This window comes from Rutilus rutilus (assembly GCF_951802725.1).
Source record: "Rutilus rutilus genome assembly, chromosome: 14".
NCBI classification, from domain to species: Eukaryota; Metazoa; Chordata; class Actinopteri; order Cypriniformes; family Leuciscidae; genus Rutilus; species Rutilus rutilus.
This window is the reverse complement of record NC_140219.1, coordinates 7,526,015-7,547,842: the sequence shown is the minus strand read 5'-3', so window position 1 is coordinate 7,547,842 and position 21,828 is coordinate 7,526,015. Positions and strand designations below refer to the sequence as shown.

The 21,828-nt window shown below is 38.4% G+C and overlaps 1 protein-coding gene and 1 long non-coding RNA gene across 2 annotated transcripts in view; one reads left to right on the top strand and one right to left on the bottom strand.

Annotated features, from left to right (window-relative positions):
• Window positions 1–21,748, top strand: part of abca1b (ATP-binding cassette, sub-family A (ABC1), member 1B) — a 36,056-nt gene extending 14,308 nt beyond the window's left edge. Inside the window, exons 8-47 of the mRNA XM_084430117.1 lie at window positions 329–418; window positions 3,223–3,463; window positions 3,856–3,995; window positions 4,080–4,196; window positions 4,325–4,519; window positions 5,098–5,303; window positions 5,402–5,578; window positions 5,685–5,907; window positions 6,851–7,072; window positions 8,036–8,351; window positions 8,826–9,000; window positions 9,438–9,569; window positions 9,706–9,845; window positions 9,927–10,064; window positions 10,173–10,393; window positions 10,484–10,559; window positions 10,669–10,907; window positions 11,008–11,059; window positions 11,150–11,269; window positions 11,392–11,540; window positions 11,764–11,888; window positions 11,978–12,076; window positions 12,181–12,465; window positions 12,548–12,686; window positions 12,783–12,863; window positions 12,972–13,141; window positions 13,234–13,411; window positions 13,511–13,626; window positions 13,794–13,938; window positions 14,048–14,171; window positions 15,064–15,193; window positions 15,324–15,444; window positions 15,550–15,612; window positions 15,720–15,826; window positions 15,951–16,092; window positions 16,669–16,803; window positions 17,693–17,796; window positions 18,523–18,615; window positions 19,085–19,328; window positions 20,321–21,748. Of these exons, the coding sequence (XP_084286243.1) occupies window positions 329–418; window positions 3,223–3,463; window positions 3,856–3,995; window positions 4,080–4,196; window positions 4,325–4,519; window positions 5,098–5,303; window positions 5,402–5,578; window positions 5,685–5,907; window positions 6,851–7,072; window positions 8,036–8,351; window positions 8,826–9,000; window positions 9,438–9,569; window positions 9,706–9,845; window positions 9,927–10,064; window positions 10,173–10,393; window positions 10,484–10,559; window positions 10,669–10,907; window positions 11,008–11,059; window positions 11,150–11,269; window positions 11,392–11,540; window positions 11,764–11,888; window positions 11,978–12,076; window positions 12,181–12,465; window positions 12,548–12,686; window positions 12,783–12,863; window positions 12,972–13,141; window positions 13,234–13,411; window positions 13,511–13,626; window positions 13,794–13,938; window positions 14,048–14,171; window positions 15,064–15,193; window positions 15,324–15,444; window positions 15,550–15,612; window positions 15,720–15,826; window positions 15,951–16,092; window positions 16,669–16,803; window positions 17,693–17,796; window positions 18,523–18,615; window positions 19,085–19,328; window positions 20,321–20,464 (6,114 nt within the window). The 3' untranslated portion in view covers window positions 20,465–21,748. The remainder of the gene's footprint in view (window positions 1–328; window positions 419–3,222; window positions 3,464–3,855; window positions 3,996–4,079; window positions 4,197–4,324; window positions 4,520–5,097; window positions 5,304–5,401; window positions 5,579–5,684; window positions 5,908–6,850; window positions 7,073–8,035; window positions 8,352–8,825; window positions 9,001–9,437; window positions 9,570–9,705; window positions 9,846–9,926; window positions 10,065–10,172; window positions 10,394–10,483; window positions 10,560–10,668; window positions 10,908–11,007; window positions 11,060–11,149; window positions 11,270–11,391; window positions 11,541–11,763; window positions 11,889–11,977; window positions 12,077–12,180; window positions 12,466–12,547; window positions 12,687–12,782; window positions 12,864–12,971; window positions 13,142–13,233; window positions 13,412–13,510; window positions 13,627–13,793; window positions 13,939–14,047; window positions 14,172–15,063; window positions 15,194–15,323; window positions 15,445–15,549; window positions 15,613–15,719; window positions 15,827–15,950; window positions 16,093–16,668; window positions 16,804–17,692; window positions 17,797–18,522; window positions 18,616–19,084; window positions 19,329–20,320) is intronic.
• Window positions 5,813–8,134, bottom strand: LOC311303586. Its single transcript, XR_014629793.1, has 4 exons — window positions 8,013–8,134; window positions 7,529–7,628; window positions 6,843–7,089; window positions 5,813–5,950 (listed from the first exon to the last, which is right to left on the bottom strand). It is a non-coding gene; the product is annotated as an uncharacterized lncRNA (long non-coding RNA).
• Window positions 21,749–21,828: the final 80 nt, after the last annotated feature.

Genomic DNA, 21,828 nt, shown 5'->3' with positions numbered 1-21,828 from the left:
GGCTGTTGGCATATAGAATGCATGGATTGAATGTGACCATGCGTAACATTTATGGTTCTTTGATCATTTACAATCATGCAAATTAAATGCCTCAAGAATGAGTCAGCACTAACATGAGCGCCTAGATTTGATTTAACAGCCATATAAACTGATTGTCACTGAACTATGAAACTTTTAACTATGTAAATGTATTTTAGACATATTCCATGTACATTATTTATATATATACATTATATATAAATTATACAAATTTTACATTATATATATATATTTCAATAACTGTATTACAACTTATTACAATAATAATTTTTTCTCTGCCTTTTACCAGTCGGACATAAGGACTAATGCCACTGATGTCCGTCAAGTTTCCAAAGCCACAGACAATCTTCTGGAGAGCCTGGGATCACTGGCCGTGGAGGTAGATCTCATATTATTTATTAAGAGTTTATCACTACAGGCAATGTAAACCAATCCTGAGCTGTTCTGTGAACTGTCCATCAACTGCAAATGAGAGTTGTTTGTCATAATTCAAACAAACCTAACCCGGTAAGGCTCTAAACCGTCCCATGAGAGTGAAAGTGACATTTAATGGCGAGGACAACTGCTGGGCCTGTGACGCAGAAGTAAAGGTGTCACATTGGGCTTGCATGTGTCGATGAGTTCGGTAGTGTCTCGTTTGCCAGCTGTAGTGGTGCACGGTGGGAGGAAGAGAAAGTTGTTTCAGCTCCCAGCTGGACAGATATACAACCAAGCACAGCTGAACAAGCATCCAGAGAGAGAGTCACACAATCTACTCAGCAGTCAGTATCTAAAGACTGCAATAAAGACGTTTGCTTTACACAGAGAGATGGGCGTTCATGACCTGTTTGCCCATACAAAAGCCTCTCTGTTCTCTGCTTAACTGAAAGGGAAACCTTTGGCTACAAGTCTAACTGAATGGAACACTAAACTCAACCCATTGCTCTAATCTGGCTCACCCTCATGTTTGAGACGGATGGTGAATTCCAGTAACCTTTTACTGTGTTGGTATGAGACTGGATGAATGCTGATTAAAGTGCAAAAACAATACATTCGACATTTAAAAACCTTGAAAGTTTTATACATTATAATTAATTTGTTTCAAATGATATATATTGATTTAAAATCATTTTTTGCTGTTGCAGTGCAGTTATTCAGGAGTTTTCTCTATACAGCTTTGTTTTAGAAGGGACATGAGGGGACATTATCCCTCCCTCCCTCCCTCCCTCCCTCCCTCCCTCCCTCAGTGAGAGTATTTTTGCGGTATGACATCTGTTGCACTCTCCGCCCTCCATTCTCTTGGCACTTTTACACTAAAATAGCAGCAAGTGACTCGCATGCTTGCTGAGTCAGATCCGTAAGGCTCACGTGGTTTCAACCAGCAAAGCTTTATGCTGTGCACCACACCTGGTTTAAAATGAATGACCAGGAGACACAGTTCTCTACTCAGTGAAACTATCCTATCCTGAAACTATCCAACTACTGCATATTATTCAGTATACACTGCATAATGCCTACTATTTTTTTATTTATTAAATGTACGCATTATGTACACAGTATACATACTATATACTACAGAAATAGTAAGTGTATAGTGTGCTTATCCGAACATAGATATGAGATTTCTTTAATGTCTCAGTTGCTTCTCTTAGACAGCAATGAGATTAAATGGAGACACTCTGGAGACTTTTTCTTGACCAGCACAGAATAACATTTCTCTTCTTGTCAGCCACCCTCCAAAAGCAAACCTCCCAGTTTAGACATGCATTTATGTTAGATTTCTGTTATGTTTGACAATCCTTTGTTTGTTGAAACAGCAGAACCAGCTTTTCATGGGAGGGTTTATTTGTCTAATATTAGTTGTGTTCAATTTGACAGGCCCTCGGGGCATCTGCTCTCTGGATTCAGGATTGTTGGTTAAATATCCAAACAGGAGTTAGACAATGACAGTAGCTTTTAAGGATTTTGCAAACATAGCCTGCACTGGCGTAATAATGAAATTGTCAATGCTTGTCAAATGTCTCTTCGATGTACTGTTAAAGGGATAGTTATCCCAAAATTGTAATTATTTTATTATTTACTCACGCTCATGTTGTTCCAAACCAGTATAACTTCCTTCAAGGAAGCACAAAAGGAGTCGCTCTTTTAGGCTCTTTTCAATTACAATGACTAGAAACTGGAGCTTTCGTTCTCTAAAAAGGACACAAAAGCATGCATCATGATAGTAGTTCAAACGACTTGTGCATTATGTTCCAAAGATTTCATGGGTTTGTGAACTAATCACTCTTTTGAGTTGGATGTTTTCAGTTAATTATTTGATTCAAATCACAAAAAATTATGTCTGAATGATAAATTCAGGAATCGGATTGAACCAATTCTCAAGTGTCAGTCTCAATGATCTGGTCACAACCATTTACATACACCAATTGCTTAAATTGCTATCATATGGCTTCAGTTGGATATAGTGTTGAAATAACTACTTTTATAGTGCTTTTGATGCTTGAAACTGCATAGGATTCAACATGAATCCATTTGTTCTTAAAGTCCGCCTGTAGTCAATCATTTTATCCCTTAAAACTCATATTTGATCAGCAACATTACACATTTAAATGTTTTTTCCTAGAAAAAAAATTCTTCATGCCTTAAAATATCTTGAATGTAACTCTACACCCTTGCCTCATTTAGTATTCGCAGTTCTATGAATATGCAAATTAGCCCCGCCTCCACTCACTCTCACCAGCTCAGACATCCACTCGTTGACGATCACGCGTTGACCTGATTGGTTACAAGGTAGTTTGTGACGTCAGAAACACCAGCGATTTCAAACCGGTCTTTAGTTCACTGCAGTTTTAAGGAGAAAATACTCAGCAATGGTGTTGACATGAATTTACACATGGTTTGTCTTAAAGCATATTGAAAACACCACATAGACGTATAAACAATATTAAAACCTTGATTTTTACCCGAGGGAGACTTTAAATAAAACCGTATGGGTTAGGAACAACATGAGGGTGATAGAATGATGACAGAATTTTTCTATTTTGGGTCAACTAATTGATTAAAAACACACACCAACTTAATAAAGAAAACGACATGCCTGTTTAACAAACTAATGAAAACCACTAAGTAAATTGGTTGTGTGATTACATATCAGTCAGACTCTTCTTGACTCGGTTAAAATTGTAACATTCATCATTCTTTCAGCTGGCCAGTATGAGGAGCTGGATTGACCTGCGAAATGAGATCCTGTTTCTGACCGAAAACGCCACCGGCTCTCCGAGTCTGATGTACCAGGCTGTGTCCCGTATTGTGTGTGGACACCCGGAAGGAGGTGGCCTCAAGATTAAATCCCTCAACTGGTACGAGGACAGCAATTTCCAGGCGCTGTTCGGCAGCCACAACGAAAGTGATGACGAATCGGTTTCAGTCTACGACAATACCACCAGTACGTCAAACCTACGACTGTTTCTTTTTTAGTATTATTAATATAATATTATAGTATTTAGTAATATTTTCAGTTTTCATTTTAATTATAGTTTTAGTCATTTTGTTTTTAGTAAGCTTTTTTTTTCTGTTTAGTTTTAGCGATTTCAGTACTATTTTTATTTAGGTTTAAGTTTGTTTAAGGTTTTAATATTTATATTCTGCTTTATTTCAGTATTATTTCAATAAACAAAAACAATTTTATATAGTTTTAGTTAACAATAACAACCCTGCAATTAACATGCTTTTTCATAAACAGCATGCACTGCATTGGAAATAACATACTAGCAGTATACAATACGATACAGAATATGCAGTAAACGGATGCTAAATTCTCATGCATTGTGTTTCTAGCTCCATACTGTAACAACTTGATGAGGAACATGGAAGCCAGTCCCATCTCTCGGATGATCTGGAGGGCATTGAAACCTCTTCTGATGGGGAAGATCCTCTATACGCCACATAGCCCTGCAACCCAGAAGATCATTCATGAGGTAATCATATTGGAAAAAAAACATGTGCATGATGCATGCATGAATCTGCAGTGTAATTGGAGCAACTTCCTAATTCTTTCCCAGGTCAACAAGACATTTCAGGAGCTCGGGATTCTACGAGATTTAGGAGGAATGTGGGAAGAAGCCAGACCGAAGTTTTGGAACTTCATGGAGAATAGTGAAGAAATGGATCTGATGCGGGTAAGTTATGTCTTGCTCTCATTACTGCCCCTATGTGGCTGGTGGTTGCGGTGCAGGACTAGAACTAGTCAATATTAGTGATATTGAAGCTGATGTCAACGTCCATCTTTTTGTTCTTCCAAACACAGACGCTTCTTCGAAACAACGCCACAGCTAGTTTATTTAATGCCCAGTTGGCTGGGACTCAGTGGAACGTGGAGGATGTTATCAGCTTCTTGTCTAAGCACTCCGAGGACACGCGTCCCCATGGGATGGCATTTACATGGCGGGATGTCTTCAATGAGACGGACCAGGCCATTATGAGCATATCCCGTTTCATGGAGGTCAGAACAGCTCTTTCATACTACCTTTTCCTTTCTTTTCTCCTCCCACACACATCCTTTCTATCTCATAATCCATCTGTCTCCCACATACATACTTGCACATTAAACACGTCAACAACCTATCATCAGTTAAATAGTACACGCATGTCACAACCACCAGGATTTCAAGTTTTTTGGGAGAAAGGCACGTGCAAAACGTGCTTGGATGACCTATTGCATGAATTGTGTGGGTTTTTGGGGTTTTAATATGTCTATTCCAGCAATTTGATGTCTGTTAGTTTGACAAAAGGAGATCTGAAAGATAAAAAGGAAGTGAAAATCAACTTTTATTTAGGCTAAAGACATTGTTCCCTAGCCATCGCCATTTTTAATGGGTCAAAAGTTCCCTTTTACAGTAATACAAAAACAAGCCAAAGATTATTACAGGTCAAATAGATTATTTTAGTTATTATAAAAGTTATTGATTAAACCGAACACCACAGCATGTTTACAGTCTAATATGGTCAAATAAAAATCAACTGACTATCACTAGAAAAAGAGAAAGTCACATTGTGACTAAATGATGGTGTTTTTTACAGTGTGTAAACCTGGATAAACTTGAACCTGTGAGCACAGAGGAGAAACTGGTGAATGAGTCCATGAGTCTCCTGGATAACAGAAAGTTCTGGGCAGGAATTGTGTTCCTAGACGTACAGCACAACACCTTGGAACTTCCACCACACGTCAATTACAAGATCCGCATGGATATCGACAACGTGGAACGCACAAACAAGATTAAAGATGGGTAAGTTTGCTTTTCTCAGCTGTCCAATGATGGAAATTTCCAGTTTAATGAGTATGCTTGCTATGAAATCAGATGCTTATTGTGTTTTTTGTTGGCAGGTATTGGGATCCTGGTCCCAGGGCTGATCCCTTTGAGGATATGCGGTATATTTGGGGAGGATTTTCTTACCTTCAGGATGTAGTTGAACACAGCATCATCAGAGCAGTTACTGGAACCAAAGAGAAGACTGGTGTTTATATCCAGCAGATGCCTTATCCATGTTATGTAGATGATATGTAAGTATTCCACTGCACATGCTTGTCCTGACTGCTTTATGCTTGTCTTTTAGTATGTTATATAACAGCAGGAACAATTATTGAAAATTCTTCTCATTTCTCATAGTTTCCTTCGCATTATGAGCCGCTCCATGCCTCTCTTCATGACTCTGGCCTGGATGTATTCGGTGGCCATCATCATCAAAGGCGTCGTCTACGAGAAAGAAGCCCGACTCAAGGAGACCATGAGGATTATGGGACTAGACAACGGAATCCTGTGGTTCAGCTGGTTTATTAGCAGCCTCATCCCTCTTCTCGTCAGTGCAGGCCTGCTGGTTCTTCTACTCAAGGTACTAAAAGACATCAGCAGATCTTATTTCCTTTCCTTTTCCCCTACAAAAAAAACATAATTTAATTATCAAAGATTATTTAGATTTGGTAACACTTTATTTCGATGGTCCACTTTAGACATTCTACTAACTATAAGTAACTTTGCAACTACATGTCAATTAAATCATTAGAGTGTTAGTAGACTGTCTGCTTAATATCTGCTAACACTTTATGATGCTATCCAACAGACATTCTACTGACTATAAGTAACTTTAAAACTATGTACATGTCAACATATTCTACTAACCTGAACCCTAACACCTAACCATAACCTAACAGTCTACTAATACTCTAATGAGAGTTAGTTGGCATGTAGTTGCAAAGTTATTTACTGTTAGTATAATGTTTTAAGTGGACCATCGAAAAAAAGTTTAACCTTAGATGGCATTACATTTTTTGGGGTGTTGCATTCAAAATCAACTTGGCTTAAAAATCTGAGGACCACGTTCCCTCTTGAGTTTGAATTTTGGTGACTTAGTTACATTGTACTTACTCAAAAAAGTACTGAGTAATATTAATTAACTACATGTACTTACCATAGAGTTCACCATTAGGGTTAGGGTTTGGTGTAGGGTTAGCAACTTGTAATTATGCTTAATTTACTGTTATTACTATAGTAAGTACATGTAGTAACGTGTAACTATGTCACCTTAAAATAATGGTGATAATGGTAACAAATAAACGTATTTACCAGTGATGTCTTACTAACACTAAATAATAATAATAATTATTAATAATAAATACTATAATAGCATATAAATAATACTAAAATAGCACTGTTATTATTATGACTATAATTCATTATGTACAATTCTTTAGGAAATTTTCATCAAAATAGCTAGTGACAAACGTTCAAACCACTCAGTCCAGAGATACTCAACCTGATTTCTTTTACCTTTTCAGATGGGAAATCTCCTGCCCTACAGTGACCCTGGTGTAGTCTTTCTCTTCCTCGGGTCATTCGCTGTGGTAACCATCATGCAGTGTTTCCTGATCAGTACTGCGTTCGCGCGTGCCAACCTGGCAGCGGCCTGCGGTGGCATTATCTACTTCACCCTGTACCTGCCTTATGTGCTGTGCGTGGCTTGGCAAGACTACGTGGGCTTCACCGCCAAAGTCATCGCTGTGAGTTTTACGACCACCTATGGAAAATAACTAAACTTTACAATTACAAATGTGTGTGTGTGTGTGTGTGTAGCGCCATCGGTTGTTGCTGTGCTGGGCCAAGTGCATTACGTTATTGTACAGTACATTGCACAAGGAAACACATTTATACTGATTTCCTTATCTAAAATGACTTACATGCGCGATGACAATATCTTAACTGTAAAATTGCACTTTAAACCCATTGTAGGCTAAAACTAGATTACAAGGAATCTACACTGGGGTGTTCCTGTTTAAACTAGTTAAATAGCAGTGATAAATTAAAGATCTGGGACACTAATACAAGAGTTCAGTTAAAGGTGAGCAAGCAGTGAAGAGTTACTGAGATTACTTTGATCAAGGCACTTAACCCCGGGTTATTCCAGCGTGGTTTGATCCTGCATGGTTACCTAGTTACTTGTAATTAAAGTGACTTACTGTAGGACACACTGGTCCAGCCGACCAATCAGAGCAAATTGCTCTTTTCAGAAGGAGGGGCTTCATAGAGACAGGAACTGACAGACTGGGAAGAGAGGTGCTGCAACAAAGTAAAATATGCTAAAATTAATGTGTTTTATACATTTAAGCATGAAAACTATAAGCTATTCTAGTAGACCCCAAAAACAAAATCAAGACTTTGTAAATGGGCATAAAATGGCCTCTTTAACAGTTTGATTTCATTAACTACATTAACATCAACTAAAACAATATTTTTTAATAAGTAATGTAAACACTTTAATCCGACAGAAATCATAACAGTCAGATTTTTGCAACGCCAGACTAACAGACCCATATAATTTAACTGCATTATGGAGGGTGGAAACTTATTCTGTAAAACTAAATTAGTTATTTTGGTGCAAGAAACCTTGACTAAAAATGTAAGTGGACTTCAGGAGGGGAAAAAAAACAGAACACTACTTACGTCCAATTTGGTTGTCTCCACAGAGCTTACTGTCTCCAGTGGCGTTTGGGTTTGGCTGTGAGTATTTTGCACTGTTTGAGGAGCAGGGTGTGGGCATCCAATGGAATAACCTCTTCTCCAGCCCATTGGAAGACGACAAATACAACCTCACCACCTGCCTCATCCTCATGTACTTTGATGCCTTCCTGTATGGGGTCATGACCTGGTACATTGAGACCGTGTTCCCAGGGCAGTATGGCATTCCCAGGCCGTGGTACTTCCCCTTCACTAAATCTTACTGGTTTGGAGAGAAAAACACAAACAATACTGCAATACATGGAAAGAAGGGCAATGCTGGGGGTAAGAAACCTTTTTGATCACTAACGTTTTTTTAGAATCCTGTCCAAAATGAGAAACTGATGAGAAGTTTCATGTTATGAATGATTACTCATAAATAATAAAAATCTATTTAATTTTGTCAACAACAAAAAAGATAAAACATACTAGACATAATCATAGTTTTAAATGGTAAATTTGGTGAAATGGTAAAAATGGTTTTAGGCATCATAGCATAGCAAATAAATAAACATTATACAGTATGAAAAATATATATTTATTTGCTACAGATTAAATGTAATAGGGTTATTAACTCTAAGTGAGTGTTAGATGAAGGCAAAGGTCATGTAAAAATGTAAAAATAGGGGAAATAAATATTGAGCTTTTATTTTTTATATTAAGCATGTAAATGCAGCTGTGAATTTGTTCATTAGACATATTCTTCACTAAAAAGAGTAACAAAATGGACTAATTGGGTTTTGTGTTTTTTTATTAAAGCCGTTTGCATTGAAGAGGAACCCACTCACCTTGAACTGGGAGTTTACATTGAGAATCTTGTGAAGGTCTACCGTCACGGCAAAAAGCTAGCGGTCGATGGCTTGACACTTGGCTTCTATGAGGGGCAAATAACCTCCTTTCTAGGTCACAATGGAGCTGGAAAAACTACCACCATGTAAGTTCACATTCTGAAATTAGTATAAAATATTATTATTGTCAACGAGGATCTTACTATTAAAAGGTAAATAGACTACAGTTCAAAATGTTGGGGTCAGTAATGGGGGTCACCCATTTTTTTCAGCAAGGATGCATGAAATTGATGAAACGTGGCAGTAAAGATATTTATAATGTCAAAAAAAAATATGTCAAATAAATGCTGTTCTTTTTAACTGTCTATTCTACAAAAAATCCTGAAAAAAAGGATCACGGTTTCCACAAAAATATTAAACAGCACAAACTGTTTTCAATATTGATAATAATAAGAATTTTTTCTTGAGCACCAAATCAGGAACTATTTATAACTTGCATTTTAAAATATATTCAAATAGAAAAGAGTTATTTTACCTTTTGGTTATAATATATAACCCTTCAATTTACCTTCAATATTTTTAGGTCTATCCTAACTGGCCTTTTCCCTCCCACCTCTGGCACTGCGTATATCATGGGCAAAGACATTCGCTCAGAGCTGAGTTCTATCAGGCGGAGCCTCGGAGTGTGTCCACAACACAACGTCCTCTTCAGCATGTAAGTGCCTTTCTCAGACCTACAAGAAACGATCAAGGAAATAATTCGAAAAAAGTCACATATTAGTTGATGTCAAGGTTGTATAGATCAGTTCTGTGGATGATAATCCACTCTTGCTTGGCCTGGGGTATTTCAGGTTGACAGTAGAAGAGCACATCTGGTTCTATGCTCGTCTGAAGGGTCTGTCTGAGGAGGAAGTGAAGGCTGAGACGGAGCAGATCCTGACCGATACTGGCCTTCCACACAAACGCAAATCCAGGACCAGCCAATTGTCAGGTGTGTGGCATTATGACCTTTGAAATTTTGATATGTTGGTTGTTTGATTTGTTGCAAACTTACAATTTTTATGTTCTTCAGGTGGTATGCAGAGGAAACTCTCGGTAGCCCTTGCTTTTGTTGGAGGGTCAAAGGTTGTCATTCTGGACGAGCCTACCGCTGGTGTGGATCCATACGCTCGTAGAGGCATCTGGGACCTTCTTCTGAAGTACCGTGCTGGTAACCACCCTATGCATTTGGACATGAGTCCATTTTGTATTTATATATAAAGAAAATACAACCAGCTCTCATTTATTAATCATAGAAGACTGTGGGTACTTTTTTCAGGTCGCACTATCCTTCTTTCTACCCATCATATGGATGAAGCAGACATTCTGGGCGATCGTATTGCCATTATTTCCCATGGAAAGCTTTGTTGTGTGGGTTCCTCGCTGTTTCTGAAGACTCAACTGGGAACCGGATACTATCTTACCTTGGTGAAGAAAAACTCTGAACCTTCTCTCAGTTCTTGCAGGAACTCGAGCAGCACAGTGTCTTTCGTTAAGAAAGTAAGTGCACTTCAGGTTGCAAAAATCAGTGAACACGTTGATTTGTTGGTAAGCTAATAGCTAAACACTGTTGTTTCATTGGTTTTCTAGGAAGACAATGCATCGGTCAGCAGTTCAGATGCTGGTCTTGGTACCGACCAAGAGAGCGAAGCTGCCACAGCGATTGGTAAGGCAACACCTGACCTCAATCTTTAAAATGATGGAGAACTGTTGATTTCATCATATTCTAACTGAATCTTCACTAAAGTTTTTACTCTGTTCAATATGTTCTGCAGGAACTACATGGCCCGAATCTTCTGTTGTTCCTGTTGATGTAGCCCTCATCTCCAGTCTAATCCTGAAGTATGTTCCCGCTGCCCGCATGGTGGAAGACCTCGGTCATGAGATCACATATGTGTTGCCGTATGAGTCTGCCAAAGATGGTGCTTTTGTTGAACTCTTCCATGACCTGGATGATCGGCTCGCTGACCTTGGAATTTCGAGCTATGGTGTCTCAGATACTACACTTGAAGAGGTACAGAGCAGCTTGTCTTGTGTTTTATCTGTCAACAAAAATCTTTAGGATGTTAGCTGTTATTATGCAAGTTCTTAATGATCTTTCTATTTTGATATAGATTTTCCTTAAAGTGGCAGAGGACAGTGGAGTTGACGCAGAAATCATCTCTGGTAAATGTTTAGCTCTCTAGAAAACTGAATAAACACTAGAAAGAAAAAAAATCCAATTAAGATTTCATCTTGTATTTATAACTTTGTTAGATGGAACTGTGCCAGTGCGCAGACATAGACAACATGCATTTGGCGGTGACCACCAGAGCTGCCTCAAACCTTTGACCGAAGACGATGACTTTGACTGTACCGAATCTTATGGTGATCCAGGTAAACTTTAAAGGCCTAAAATATATACTGTATCATTAGATTAGAGACAGACAAATGTCTTCTTAATATTCTTGGTTTTAAATGTGTTGTTGACAACTCCTGTTGATATATTTGATCACCAGAATCCAAAGAGACAGACTATTTCAGCGTGACTGATGGAAAAGGATCATATCAAGTGAAAGGCTGGAGTTTAAAGAGGCAGCAGTTTGTGGCATTATTATGGAAGAGATTTCTTATTGCTCGCCGCTCAAGGAAAGGCTTTTTTGGACAGGTAGGAATGGGAAATATAATAAAAAACTAAACCTGGGCTCTATTTCCCAAAAACAACATAATCTTAAGTAGATCATAGACACTATTGGTGTCAATGGTTTCTATGATTCCCAAAAGTAGATCATAGAGACTTTCCATTTCTACGATCTACTTAGGCTTTTGCGACATGCAGCCCATGTCAGTAAAGTTCTGTTTTGATCAACTCACTTTGATTCTCTTTGCAGATTGTTCTTCCCGCTGTGTTTGTGTGCATCGCTCTAGTATTCAGTCTTATTGTGCCACCATTTGGAAAATATCCCAGCCTGGCTCTTAATCCCTGGATGTATGAAGAACAAATCATGTTCATCAGGTACGTAAGGACAACATGTGTTATTCAACATAAATTTAAAATGCTTGCAGGGAACCATTTAGATTAAATACGGTCATTCTTTGTTATAGTGATGATGCTCCACATGATATAAGCACACAAAAATTACTCAACGCCTTATTAGATGATCCTGGCTTTGGAACACGATGCATGGAAGGAGAACCAATTCTGTAAGTAACTTCGAGTATATGAAACACCAAGATTTTCTTGCAACTGTTAATGGTTTTTTTTTTCACTCTGGAAAAAACTAAGCCTGCTTCTCCCATGGTTTTAGTGAGGCTCCCTGTACAATGGGCGATGAGGAATGGTCTACACCAGAAGTGGAAGAAAGCCTGATGGACATTTTCACAATGACAAACTGGACCATGGATAACCCATCGCCAGCTTGTGAGTGCAGCTGTAATGGCAAAAAGAAGATGCTCCCAGAATGCCCTGCCGGTGCTGGTGGACTGCCACCTCCTCAGATTAAGATCAGTGAAACTGAGACTCTCCAGAACCTGACAGGACGAAACATCTCAGACTATCTAGTGAAGACTTACGCACAGATCATTGGAAAAAGGTATGGGCTGATTTTGTATCTACATGAACTGAAATAGTTCAATGCTGCCATTCAATGGGTAAACAAATGGTTTCTTTCAAAGCTTAAAGAACAAGATCTGGGTGAACGAATTCAGGTATGGAGGATATTCACTGGGCGCTAGAAGCACTCAGGTACTTCCTCCTGCTGAGGAGATCGATGATGCCATCTCTCGGGTCAGGGAGATCTTCCAACTGGGCCAGGTAAGCCAAAAAGCTGATTCTTAAATCAATATGATATGAATCAAACAGCTTTCAGGAATAGTGCGTGAAGTATTTCTTCTTATCCTACTCTTTTAGAACTCCGGATCAGCTCCCGACCGTTTCTTGAAAAGCTTGTCTGCCTTCATCAATGGGCTGGATACTAAGAATAATGTCAAGGTGAGTGACAGCTGGACGACTTCGATTTTAAACCCATTAAAGACAATATATTTTATATTTAAAGTCTACTTGGAGTGATCTTTATTGGGGTTTCGTTTTTATTTTCAGATATGGTTCAATAACAAGGGCTGGCACAGTATTGGATCCTTCCTCAATGTAATGAACAATGGCATCTTGCGTGCCAACTTACCACCTGGCAAAGACCCCCGTCAGTTTGGCATCACTGCGTTCAACCATCCGCTCAATCTGACCAAAGAACAGCTTTCTCAAGTGGCCCTGTAAGCATTGAAACATTGATTACATTTAAATAACATTTCTTAAGGACGATCATGTTTTTCTAATCTCTCAACTCTGATTTATGCCATTTCAGGATGACCACCTCAGTAGATGTGCTGGTTTCCATTTGTGTGATCTTCGCCATGTCCTTCGTTCCCGCCAGCTTTGTTGTCTTTCTTATTCAGGAACGAGTGAATAAGGCCAAGCATATGCAGTTTATCAGTGGAGTTCAGCCATACCTCTATTGGTTGGCCAACTTTCTTTGGGATATGGTGAGTGTCTGGTTTTGCTTTCATATCCCTTAATACATTCACCTACTTGGCTGCTGACCCAAAATCTCTTATCTTATTTTTGTCTGCTTTCTGGTATAGTGCAATTATGTCGTTCCTGCTACTCTGGTGATCCTGATCTTTGTGTGCTTCCAACAAAAAGCCTACGTCTCCGCCACCAACTTGCCTGTTCTTGCTCTTCTTTTGCTTCTATATGGGTAAGACAGATAAAGACATTCATATGAAGCTAGTTTAAGCTAGTTGTTTGTTTTTGCAAAATCTGTCTCTAAGATAGACTGATAGGGCTTGACATGGGGTCAGAATACACTGCCAATGTGCATAGCATTTTCCCTGATGATAAATAATTATTCTTGTCTCTCCTCAGATGGTCCATCACTCCTCTCATGTACCCAGCTTCTTTCCTCTTCAAAATCCCCAGCACTGCTTATGTGGTTCTCACTAGCGTAAACATCCTCATTGGGATCAATGGGAGCGTCTCCACATTTGTCATGGAGTTATTTGGAAACAATGTGAGAAATTACTTTTTTGGTTTCATCCTAATGCAGTCCTGCTATTTGTGTTGCTGAGGGGTAATTCACAAGCACAAGTAATTCTGACGCCTCTCATCCTCTTCTGCAGGAGATTGGTGGCATTAACGACATCCTGAAGAACGTTTTGCTCATCTTCCCGCACTTCTGCCTGGGTCGAGGTCTCATCGACATGGTGAAGAATCAGGCCATGGCTGACGCTATGGAGAGATTTGGTAAGATTAGCTTGCTCCACTTTAAATAAAACAATTTTGCAGACAGATTACGAGAATTAGATCAATGAAGTTTATAGTCTGACCTCATAAACTTGATAAAATACAAGTATATGAGTTCTCTGGTCTGTGTATTAAAGATGTAGTAAGCGATTTCTGAGAAACACTGTTGATTTTTTAAATCAATCCAAACAAACACACCCCTCGCTTCATTGCTCCGCCCCCAAAATGCACAAACACACAATGCAATAGTGGATGTCTATTTATCATAGCTGAAGCGAAGGAAAATAATGCTTCGTGAAAAAAATAAAGTGAAGTTGACAAACAAACGACAAGGAAGAGCAAAAAATTTACATACAGTACACAAGAGTATCTACAAGCAAGAGTTGGTTGTTAGTTGCCAACAGCACACCAGCTCCAGACCAACAATGACACTCAAAACTGTCCTGTTACTATAGCTAACATTACAACAACACCATATCTTGGTTCTGTGAAACAAACGTTTCTGAAAAAACGGCGTTACTCGTATATGGAACAGAAACAACGCAACCTCTGCATCCATCAGGCCTTAGCTTTTCTAATATTAACACAGGTCCTACAGCTCTTGCCTGATCATAACCCTTCTTTGTCCAGTTATATTCCTCTGACCTTTTCTCTTTTGTAATGTCTCTCAGCCATCTCTTTCTTCAGTTCAAATCTCCCTCTTGTTCACTCTCTCTCCTTCCCCATCATGATTGGACACGCCCCCTACTGCCGATTGGCTACAAGTGTGTTGTGCTGCTTGGTCCGGTCCACTTTCAACAGCGTTTCTCAGAAATCGCTTGCTGCACCTTTAACTGTAACTACTGCGAGGGTAATTGTTATAGATGCTGAATGTTCTCTTTCCTTGCATTAGGTGAGAACCGTTTCCGTTCTCCACTGGAATGGGACATGGTAGGCAAGAATCTTTTTGCTATGGCTGTGGAAGGAGCAGTCTTTTTCACCATAACAGTCCTTATCCAGTATCGTTTCTTCTTTAAACCCAAGTAAGCATCATCACAACATGATATTCCGAAAGAAACAAATCGCATTTTCATGAATTGTTAATGAAATTATGGTTGAACATAGTTTATAATTTTAGAAGATCTAAAGTGATGGGTTGTCCATTTTCTGTAGGTCTCTAAGTGCTAAGTTGAGTCCGATTGGAGAGGAAGATGAAGATGTGGCCAGAGAGAGGCAGAGGATCATGAATGGAACTAAACAAGGAGACATTCTTGAACTCCGACAACTCACTAAGGTCAGCGGAAAACCTCAGCTAATGATCACAGACATCAATTTTAATACTTAAAATTATGTATAATAAATGGTGCCCTCATCAATATGTCATCCTTTTCTTTTCCAGGTGTACAAGCGGAAACAGAAGCCCGCTGTCGATCGTCTATGTGTGGGAATTCCTCCAGGAGAGGTAATTCATGACAGATGCCTCATGATCAGCCTCATCCGAACGAGTCACTCACTTCTTCACAGCAACTGTACGACCACAAACTGATGTCTGTTTTGTTCTACTTTCAGTGTTTTGGTCTGCTTGGTGTCAACGGAGCTGGAAAGACCAGTACTTTTAAAATGCTGACTGGAGACTCTGTAGTCACCAAAGGAGAAGCATTCTTAGCTGGAAAAAGGTACAGAGTACAGACATTCAAATAATGTAGGGATGAGAGCAGACGCTACTTCCTCATTACAGCTTGGTCTATATATACTTCTGGGGTTGCTTGTTTTTGATGACGCTGCTTTTTCTTGTCTCAGTATTCTCAGAGAAATAGATGAAGTACATCAGAACATGGGCTACTGCCCTCAATTTGACGCCATCAATGATCTGCTGACAGGACGGGAACACCTGGAATTCTACGCAATCCTGCGTGGTGTACCTGAGAATGAAGTCTGTGAGGTGGGCAGAGCTTACAAACTAACACACATATTTAAATAAGTATTTAATTTTTTTTATATCATTTCATGGAATTAGACCTTTATGGTGAATCTCACATACCCAGGCCATATTTCACCTCCACCCTCCCAATAGCTAAATTTGACATGCCAATTAAGTTTTTTCTTTTCATTACCAAAATGCAAAAACTTTTTAATTAAAAAAAAAGAAACAATAAGCATTTTTAAGAAATACTATATTACAGTAATAATCTCCACTGAAAAGAAAGTGAATTACAATACAAATATTTATATTTTTTTGCATTTTGGCATGACAATTAAGCACATTTCGCATTATTGTGCATAAAAGAGTGTTTAAAGTGTCTTCAATTTATGCTGATTTAAAAAAACATGAAAAAGGAAAAAAAAAAATACTGTATTATAGTAATGATAAATCACCATTTAGAATAAAATTGTTCCTCTATCATATTATATAATAATGATGAGGTTAGATTTACCTCAATATATATACATGGTTTGAACTCTAATAGGAACTATTAAAGTGTCATTGGTTTTTACTGATGTTTTGTACCTTTGGCAGGTGGCAGAGTGGGGAATCCGTAAACTGGGTCTAGTGAAGTACGTGGACAAAAATGCAGGGAGCTACAGCGGTGGCAACATGCGCAAACTCTCCACCGCCATATCACTCATTGGAGCCCCTCCAGTGGTCTTCCTGGTATGTGCATTTCCTCCAACACACACACACACTTACACACAAAGGCACTTACATAACTGGCTCTAAGGCTTGTGCCTCCTTGGGTGAATATCTGCAAACTGATCAACAAAAACAACATAAGTCAGGATCATATAACCACTGTTTGATTATTCTCTCAGCTGGTTTTCTTGCTCTGGTTGTATAAGGAGTTCAGGATTATAACACCCCTAGTGCTAAATTACCCTGAACTCTTTTGCCTTTGCCTTCAGAGAGGCTTCATAAAGGGGTTGATTGCACAAAGATCACATTAGAAACGGCGCGTTTTGGTTCACTTGAGTGTGCGATGCACATCAAGTAATCTTAAAGCGCTTTACACAACACAGACTGATTCAAAGCAGCTTCACAGTAGAAAATAACAGAATCAATGATGGAATTCAAGATCGGCTGTAAATCAGTTCTGAAAAGACAACCGGGTCATTATTCAGCTCAAGTCAGTTCAGTGTTGGTTCAGTTCAGTTTTTAGTACTGTGTAAAGTACATCAATCACGAAACAAGTTCAATTGAGCTACAAGCGGCTCTACAGAAGACAGTAGTGTTATTCACTTTGAGTCCGTTCAATGTTGATTCAATTCAGTTAAATAACAGTGTCGAATGGCGATATTGCAAAATTTGTCAATCAGTTCAATTCAGCTGTAATTAGCTATGCAGAAGACAATAGTGTCATCATCCAGCTCAATTCAGTTCTGATCCAATAGTGCCAGTGCAGTCAAATCAATAATATTACCGAGTATTATACTGAATATTATCACGCGAGGAAGAGATGCGTTCTTCCCGCTTATGTTGCTGTTCATTGTGTGTTTCCTGTTGAACCTGAGGGCAAATCTGAGTGTGGCTGTGCTTTTGATTACAGGACGAGCCCACCACAGGAATGGACCCGAAAGCACGACGAGCACTGTGGAACTGCATCCACAGCGTCATCAAAGAGGGACGCTCTGTTGTGCTTACCTCTCACAGGTACATTTATCAGAATTTTCCTAATAACATCAAACGTTATGCTCTTAAACTGAACACTAACAGTGGACTAATAGAGGTATTATTAAAATTAATAGTTCACCCAAAAATGATCATTCTGTCATTAATAACTCACCCTCATGTGGTTCCAAACTCATAAGACTTTCTTTCATCTTAGGAACACAAATGAAGATATTTTTTATGAAATCTGAGAGCTTTCAGTCCCTCCATAGACAGTCTATTCACCCCAAACTCTGATGCTCTGAACTGTACATAATAAACATTGATCAGCGAACATACATAGAACATCTGTTTAAAATTTGAGTGCTCCATGTATGTTTGCTGATCAATGTTTAGATGTGAAATAAAGCCTAAATTAAATGTTCACCATAGAAAGGATTGCGTGATCTTCTGAGGATTTTTTTGATTAAATCACTCGATTAACTGAATTTCTTTTATGATCTCTTTATTAAGGTTTTGAACCGTCAGAGTTTTGGGTGAATAGAGATTTCTGTCCCTCCAGAAAACTCCTGTTCTAAACAAGAACACAAAGAGAGATGTTGCTAGACAGCAGGGCTGATACTTTTTTGTTTTCTACTAAAATGTGTTCATTTGAATGTCTACTTAGTTTAGCTTAGATTCATGCTTAGGTTAGACTTCCACCTATCACTAGGAGGCAGTATTTCATAGATTTTCTTCCATACTAACCTGTGTCCTGTCCACTCCTAGCATGGAAGAATGTGAAGCGCTGTGCACCAGGATGGCCATCATGGTGAACGGCAGGTTCCGCTGTCTGGGTAGTGTCCAGCACCTGAAGAACAGGTAAGATCACCAATAATACAGAGTGCAAAGGTCAGGTTCCACAAGTAAAAATCAATTCTATTTCTTCACTGTGGAATTGATTTTTAAAGATAACTTAAAAACCATAAAAGACAAACCTACTGTGAGCTACAAGGTAATCAATGCTTTGTTTAAAGCCATCAGTCCACATTATTCCAACTATGTTTTTTAAATAATCGTGCTTAACGGTGGAATTCTTGGAGAAAAACTACATTACCCATGATTCTGCAAAGAAATCTCCACCAATCAGAGAACTGAAACAAGTTACTTAATATATAAAAATCGTTAAGTAATTACTTAAAGGTACAGTGTCTCATTTCTGCACACTAGCAGTGTCAAGCAGAACCGCAAAATGCATAATGACTGAAATAAAGAACATTAAGAATAAAACAAACATTAGTTTCTAGACATTTCTAGATTTGATGCATATCACTTGCTCATCTTCCTCCAGATTTGGCGATGGGTACACCATCATTCTGAGGGTTGCGGGGCCAGATCCTGACCTGCAGCCGGTGATGAAGTTCATTGAGAGCGAGCTGCCGGGAAGCACACTGAAAGAGAAACACAGAAACATGCTACAATACCAGCTTCCCTCCTCCCTCACCTCCCTCTCTCACATCTTCAGCATTCTCGCTAAGAACAAAGAGTTTCTCAGGATAGAGGACTACTCTGTGTCCCAGACCACACTGGACCAGGTGAGAGGGCATTTCCAATCGACAAACATCACAGGCACATTTTGTAGTGGAGTGGAGTGAAGATAAAGAGGAAAGTTAAAAAACAGTTAACACATGGCATTCATTTCACTTGAAGAGGGAAAGAGAATATTTAGCAGTAAATAATGTAGGGGAGTTGGATTGTGAAAAGTGTGTTATGACATTATTGGTGAAATCAATGTGCGCTGCCTGATAAAATATTATTTTTGGACAGAAAAGTAAAGAATTACATTTTGATTAAAAATAAACTTTACAGTGACATACACAGACACATTGTGCACAATATAAGCAAGAACATTTATTTATAAAGTCAATCATTTTTATTTCATGTTTAATTTTTTGTCGTTAAAGAGGCAATATTATGCTCTTCTAGAAATTCTTGAATTTTGTTTTCAGGGCACACAAAAATAAACAGGGTTTCTGCATGTTATATATAGATAAATGTAAGACTTTTTAAAGACCTTTTAAGACCAAGTAAAAATACATTTAAGAAATAGATTGAAGTGAAATGTCGAGGGAGAAAAACATTGAGTTGTAGCAACACTTCCTAATGACATCAAAAAAATGTAATTCATTTTACAATTTATTTTTAATCGCTCTGCCCCCAACCACCAGAATACAGAAATAACTGTCCCATCTGCAAAAAAAGTGATGTTGTTCCTCAACTCAACCAGGCCTTGCCCCCTTATTTTTTCATATGCCTTGGGCATGAATTATTTAAATATTGTGACGTGTATGTTCAATCAATCAGTCAATAATTCGTTTCAGGGAGTTTAGAAACAGTGCTTACTGATCTAGAGAATATCATTTGGAGCGACATTTCATGACTTTTTCATGCTCAAACAGCAACATTACACACTAAAGAAAGTTGAAAATGTCAAAAAGCATAATAGGTCCTCTTTAAATATTATGAACTAGTATAGTATATTTTTCTCATGATGTGATTACTCAGTACTCTTCTCCTCAATATACAGGTATTTGTTAACTTTGCCAAGGACCAAAGTGACGACCACTCAGACAGCTCCATTCGTCGTAAAGTGACAGGGGTCAACATGGCCCTCCTGAGCCCTCTGTCTACTAAAGAGAACATGGAGAAGCCAATGGAAAGCTTTGTCTGAGCCGGAGTCTCTCTTTACACTACATGCTAACTGGAGCCAGTGGATTCCACATGTTTCACAATGTTTTTGTGGCCTTTGAGCTGCAGTCTGCTGTTTTGACCTCTGTCTGAAGATAAACGTCTTCACCGGTCAGCTGAGAGGCTGACACTGCAGACGAGACACTCAATGCAAGTCAATGCAAAAGAAATTGAAAAGACTTCTCTCGTGTTTCTAGCCTGGTTGAATGCCAACCGTGTCAGTCACAGTGTTAAACTTGAAGCCATAATTTCTGGTATAGACAGCATGGACTGTATTTTGCGCAGTCGTTGACAGAGATTAATTTTCATTGTGTGAGATAATAGGGCAGATGGAAAAATGCCAATGGTTATTAATTCAGGGTCAGTGTCTTTGTACTTTTTTCTTGAGACTAGAAGACTGGGAATCACATGCTGAAGAATCACAATTGTTTGCGTGGCCAAAGGCTGAACTGCAAAACTGCAAATTGTACTATGTTAAAATGATTTTGTTTTTAATATGTCTATTTATAAACAAGCGATTGTTTTAGATGTTTAAAAAAGGGGCATTATTTTATAGGCTGTTCTATCCAAGAGTGCCTCACGTTTTCTTGTAATATAAGAATCTTTGTGCATGGACTAAACAAGGTGATTGATTTTGTAGTTTTTTTTTAAATAAAATAAAGTTTATACAAGTAAGCTTTAAAGTTACACCATGTAACAAATACCTCATAGTCGTATGAACAACTTAGAATGAAATCAACTGAAACATACCGATCATGTGCCTTCTTTAGTAAAAGGGCATTTGGGTTGTCCTTCATTGGATCTCTGGCCATTAAATACAGAAATCCACAAACAATTTCCAGCTGAATTACATAGCCGTTCAGTACAGTAAGGGTGAATTATCCCTGCATTCAGTTTGGATTGTTAAATCAGTATTTTGGATCTCATTGGAATAGGTGATAGCGATTTTCGCCTTTCATCCAAGCACTTTACTTGCTATGTTAATTAAAAAAAAATTATATAATGCCAATGTGTTAAGATCTTTGCACTGGATTTTCCACAGACAATGTTTTTGCTATTTTTCACTTACTGTTTGGTTCAGATTTGGGTTCTCTCAAATTAATAGAACTAAAAAACAAAAACCTAAAAGGACAAAAAGTCTTAGTACCAGTGATATTCCTCATTTAATACCTGTTTACATTTCAAATTTATGGCTGTGGAATGTCTGTTACTTGCCTTGTACATTCACTGTATTTACACAATAAAACATGACAATCTACAACCCTTATATTTGTTTGATCTGTGACGTCAATTCAAATGTATGAATTATTTTCAGTGTCAATCTGTTTCAAATTTAACAAAAAGAAG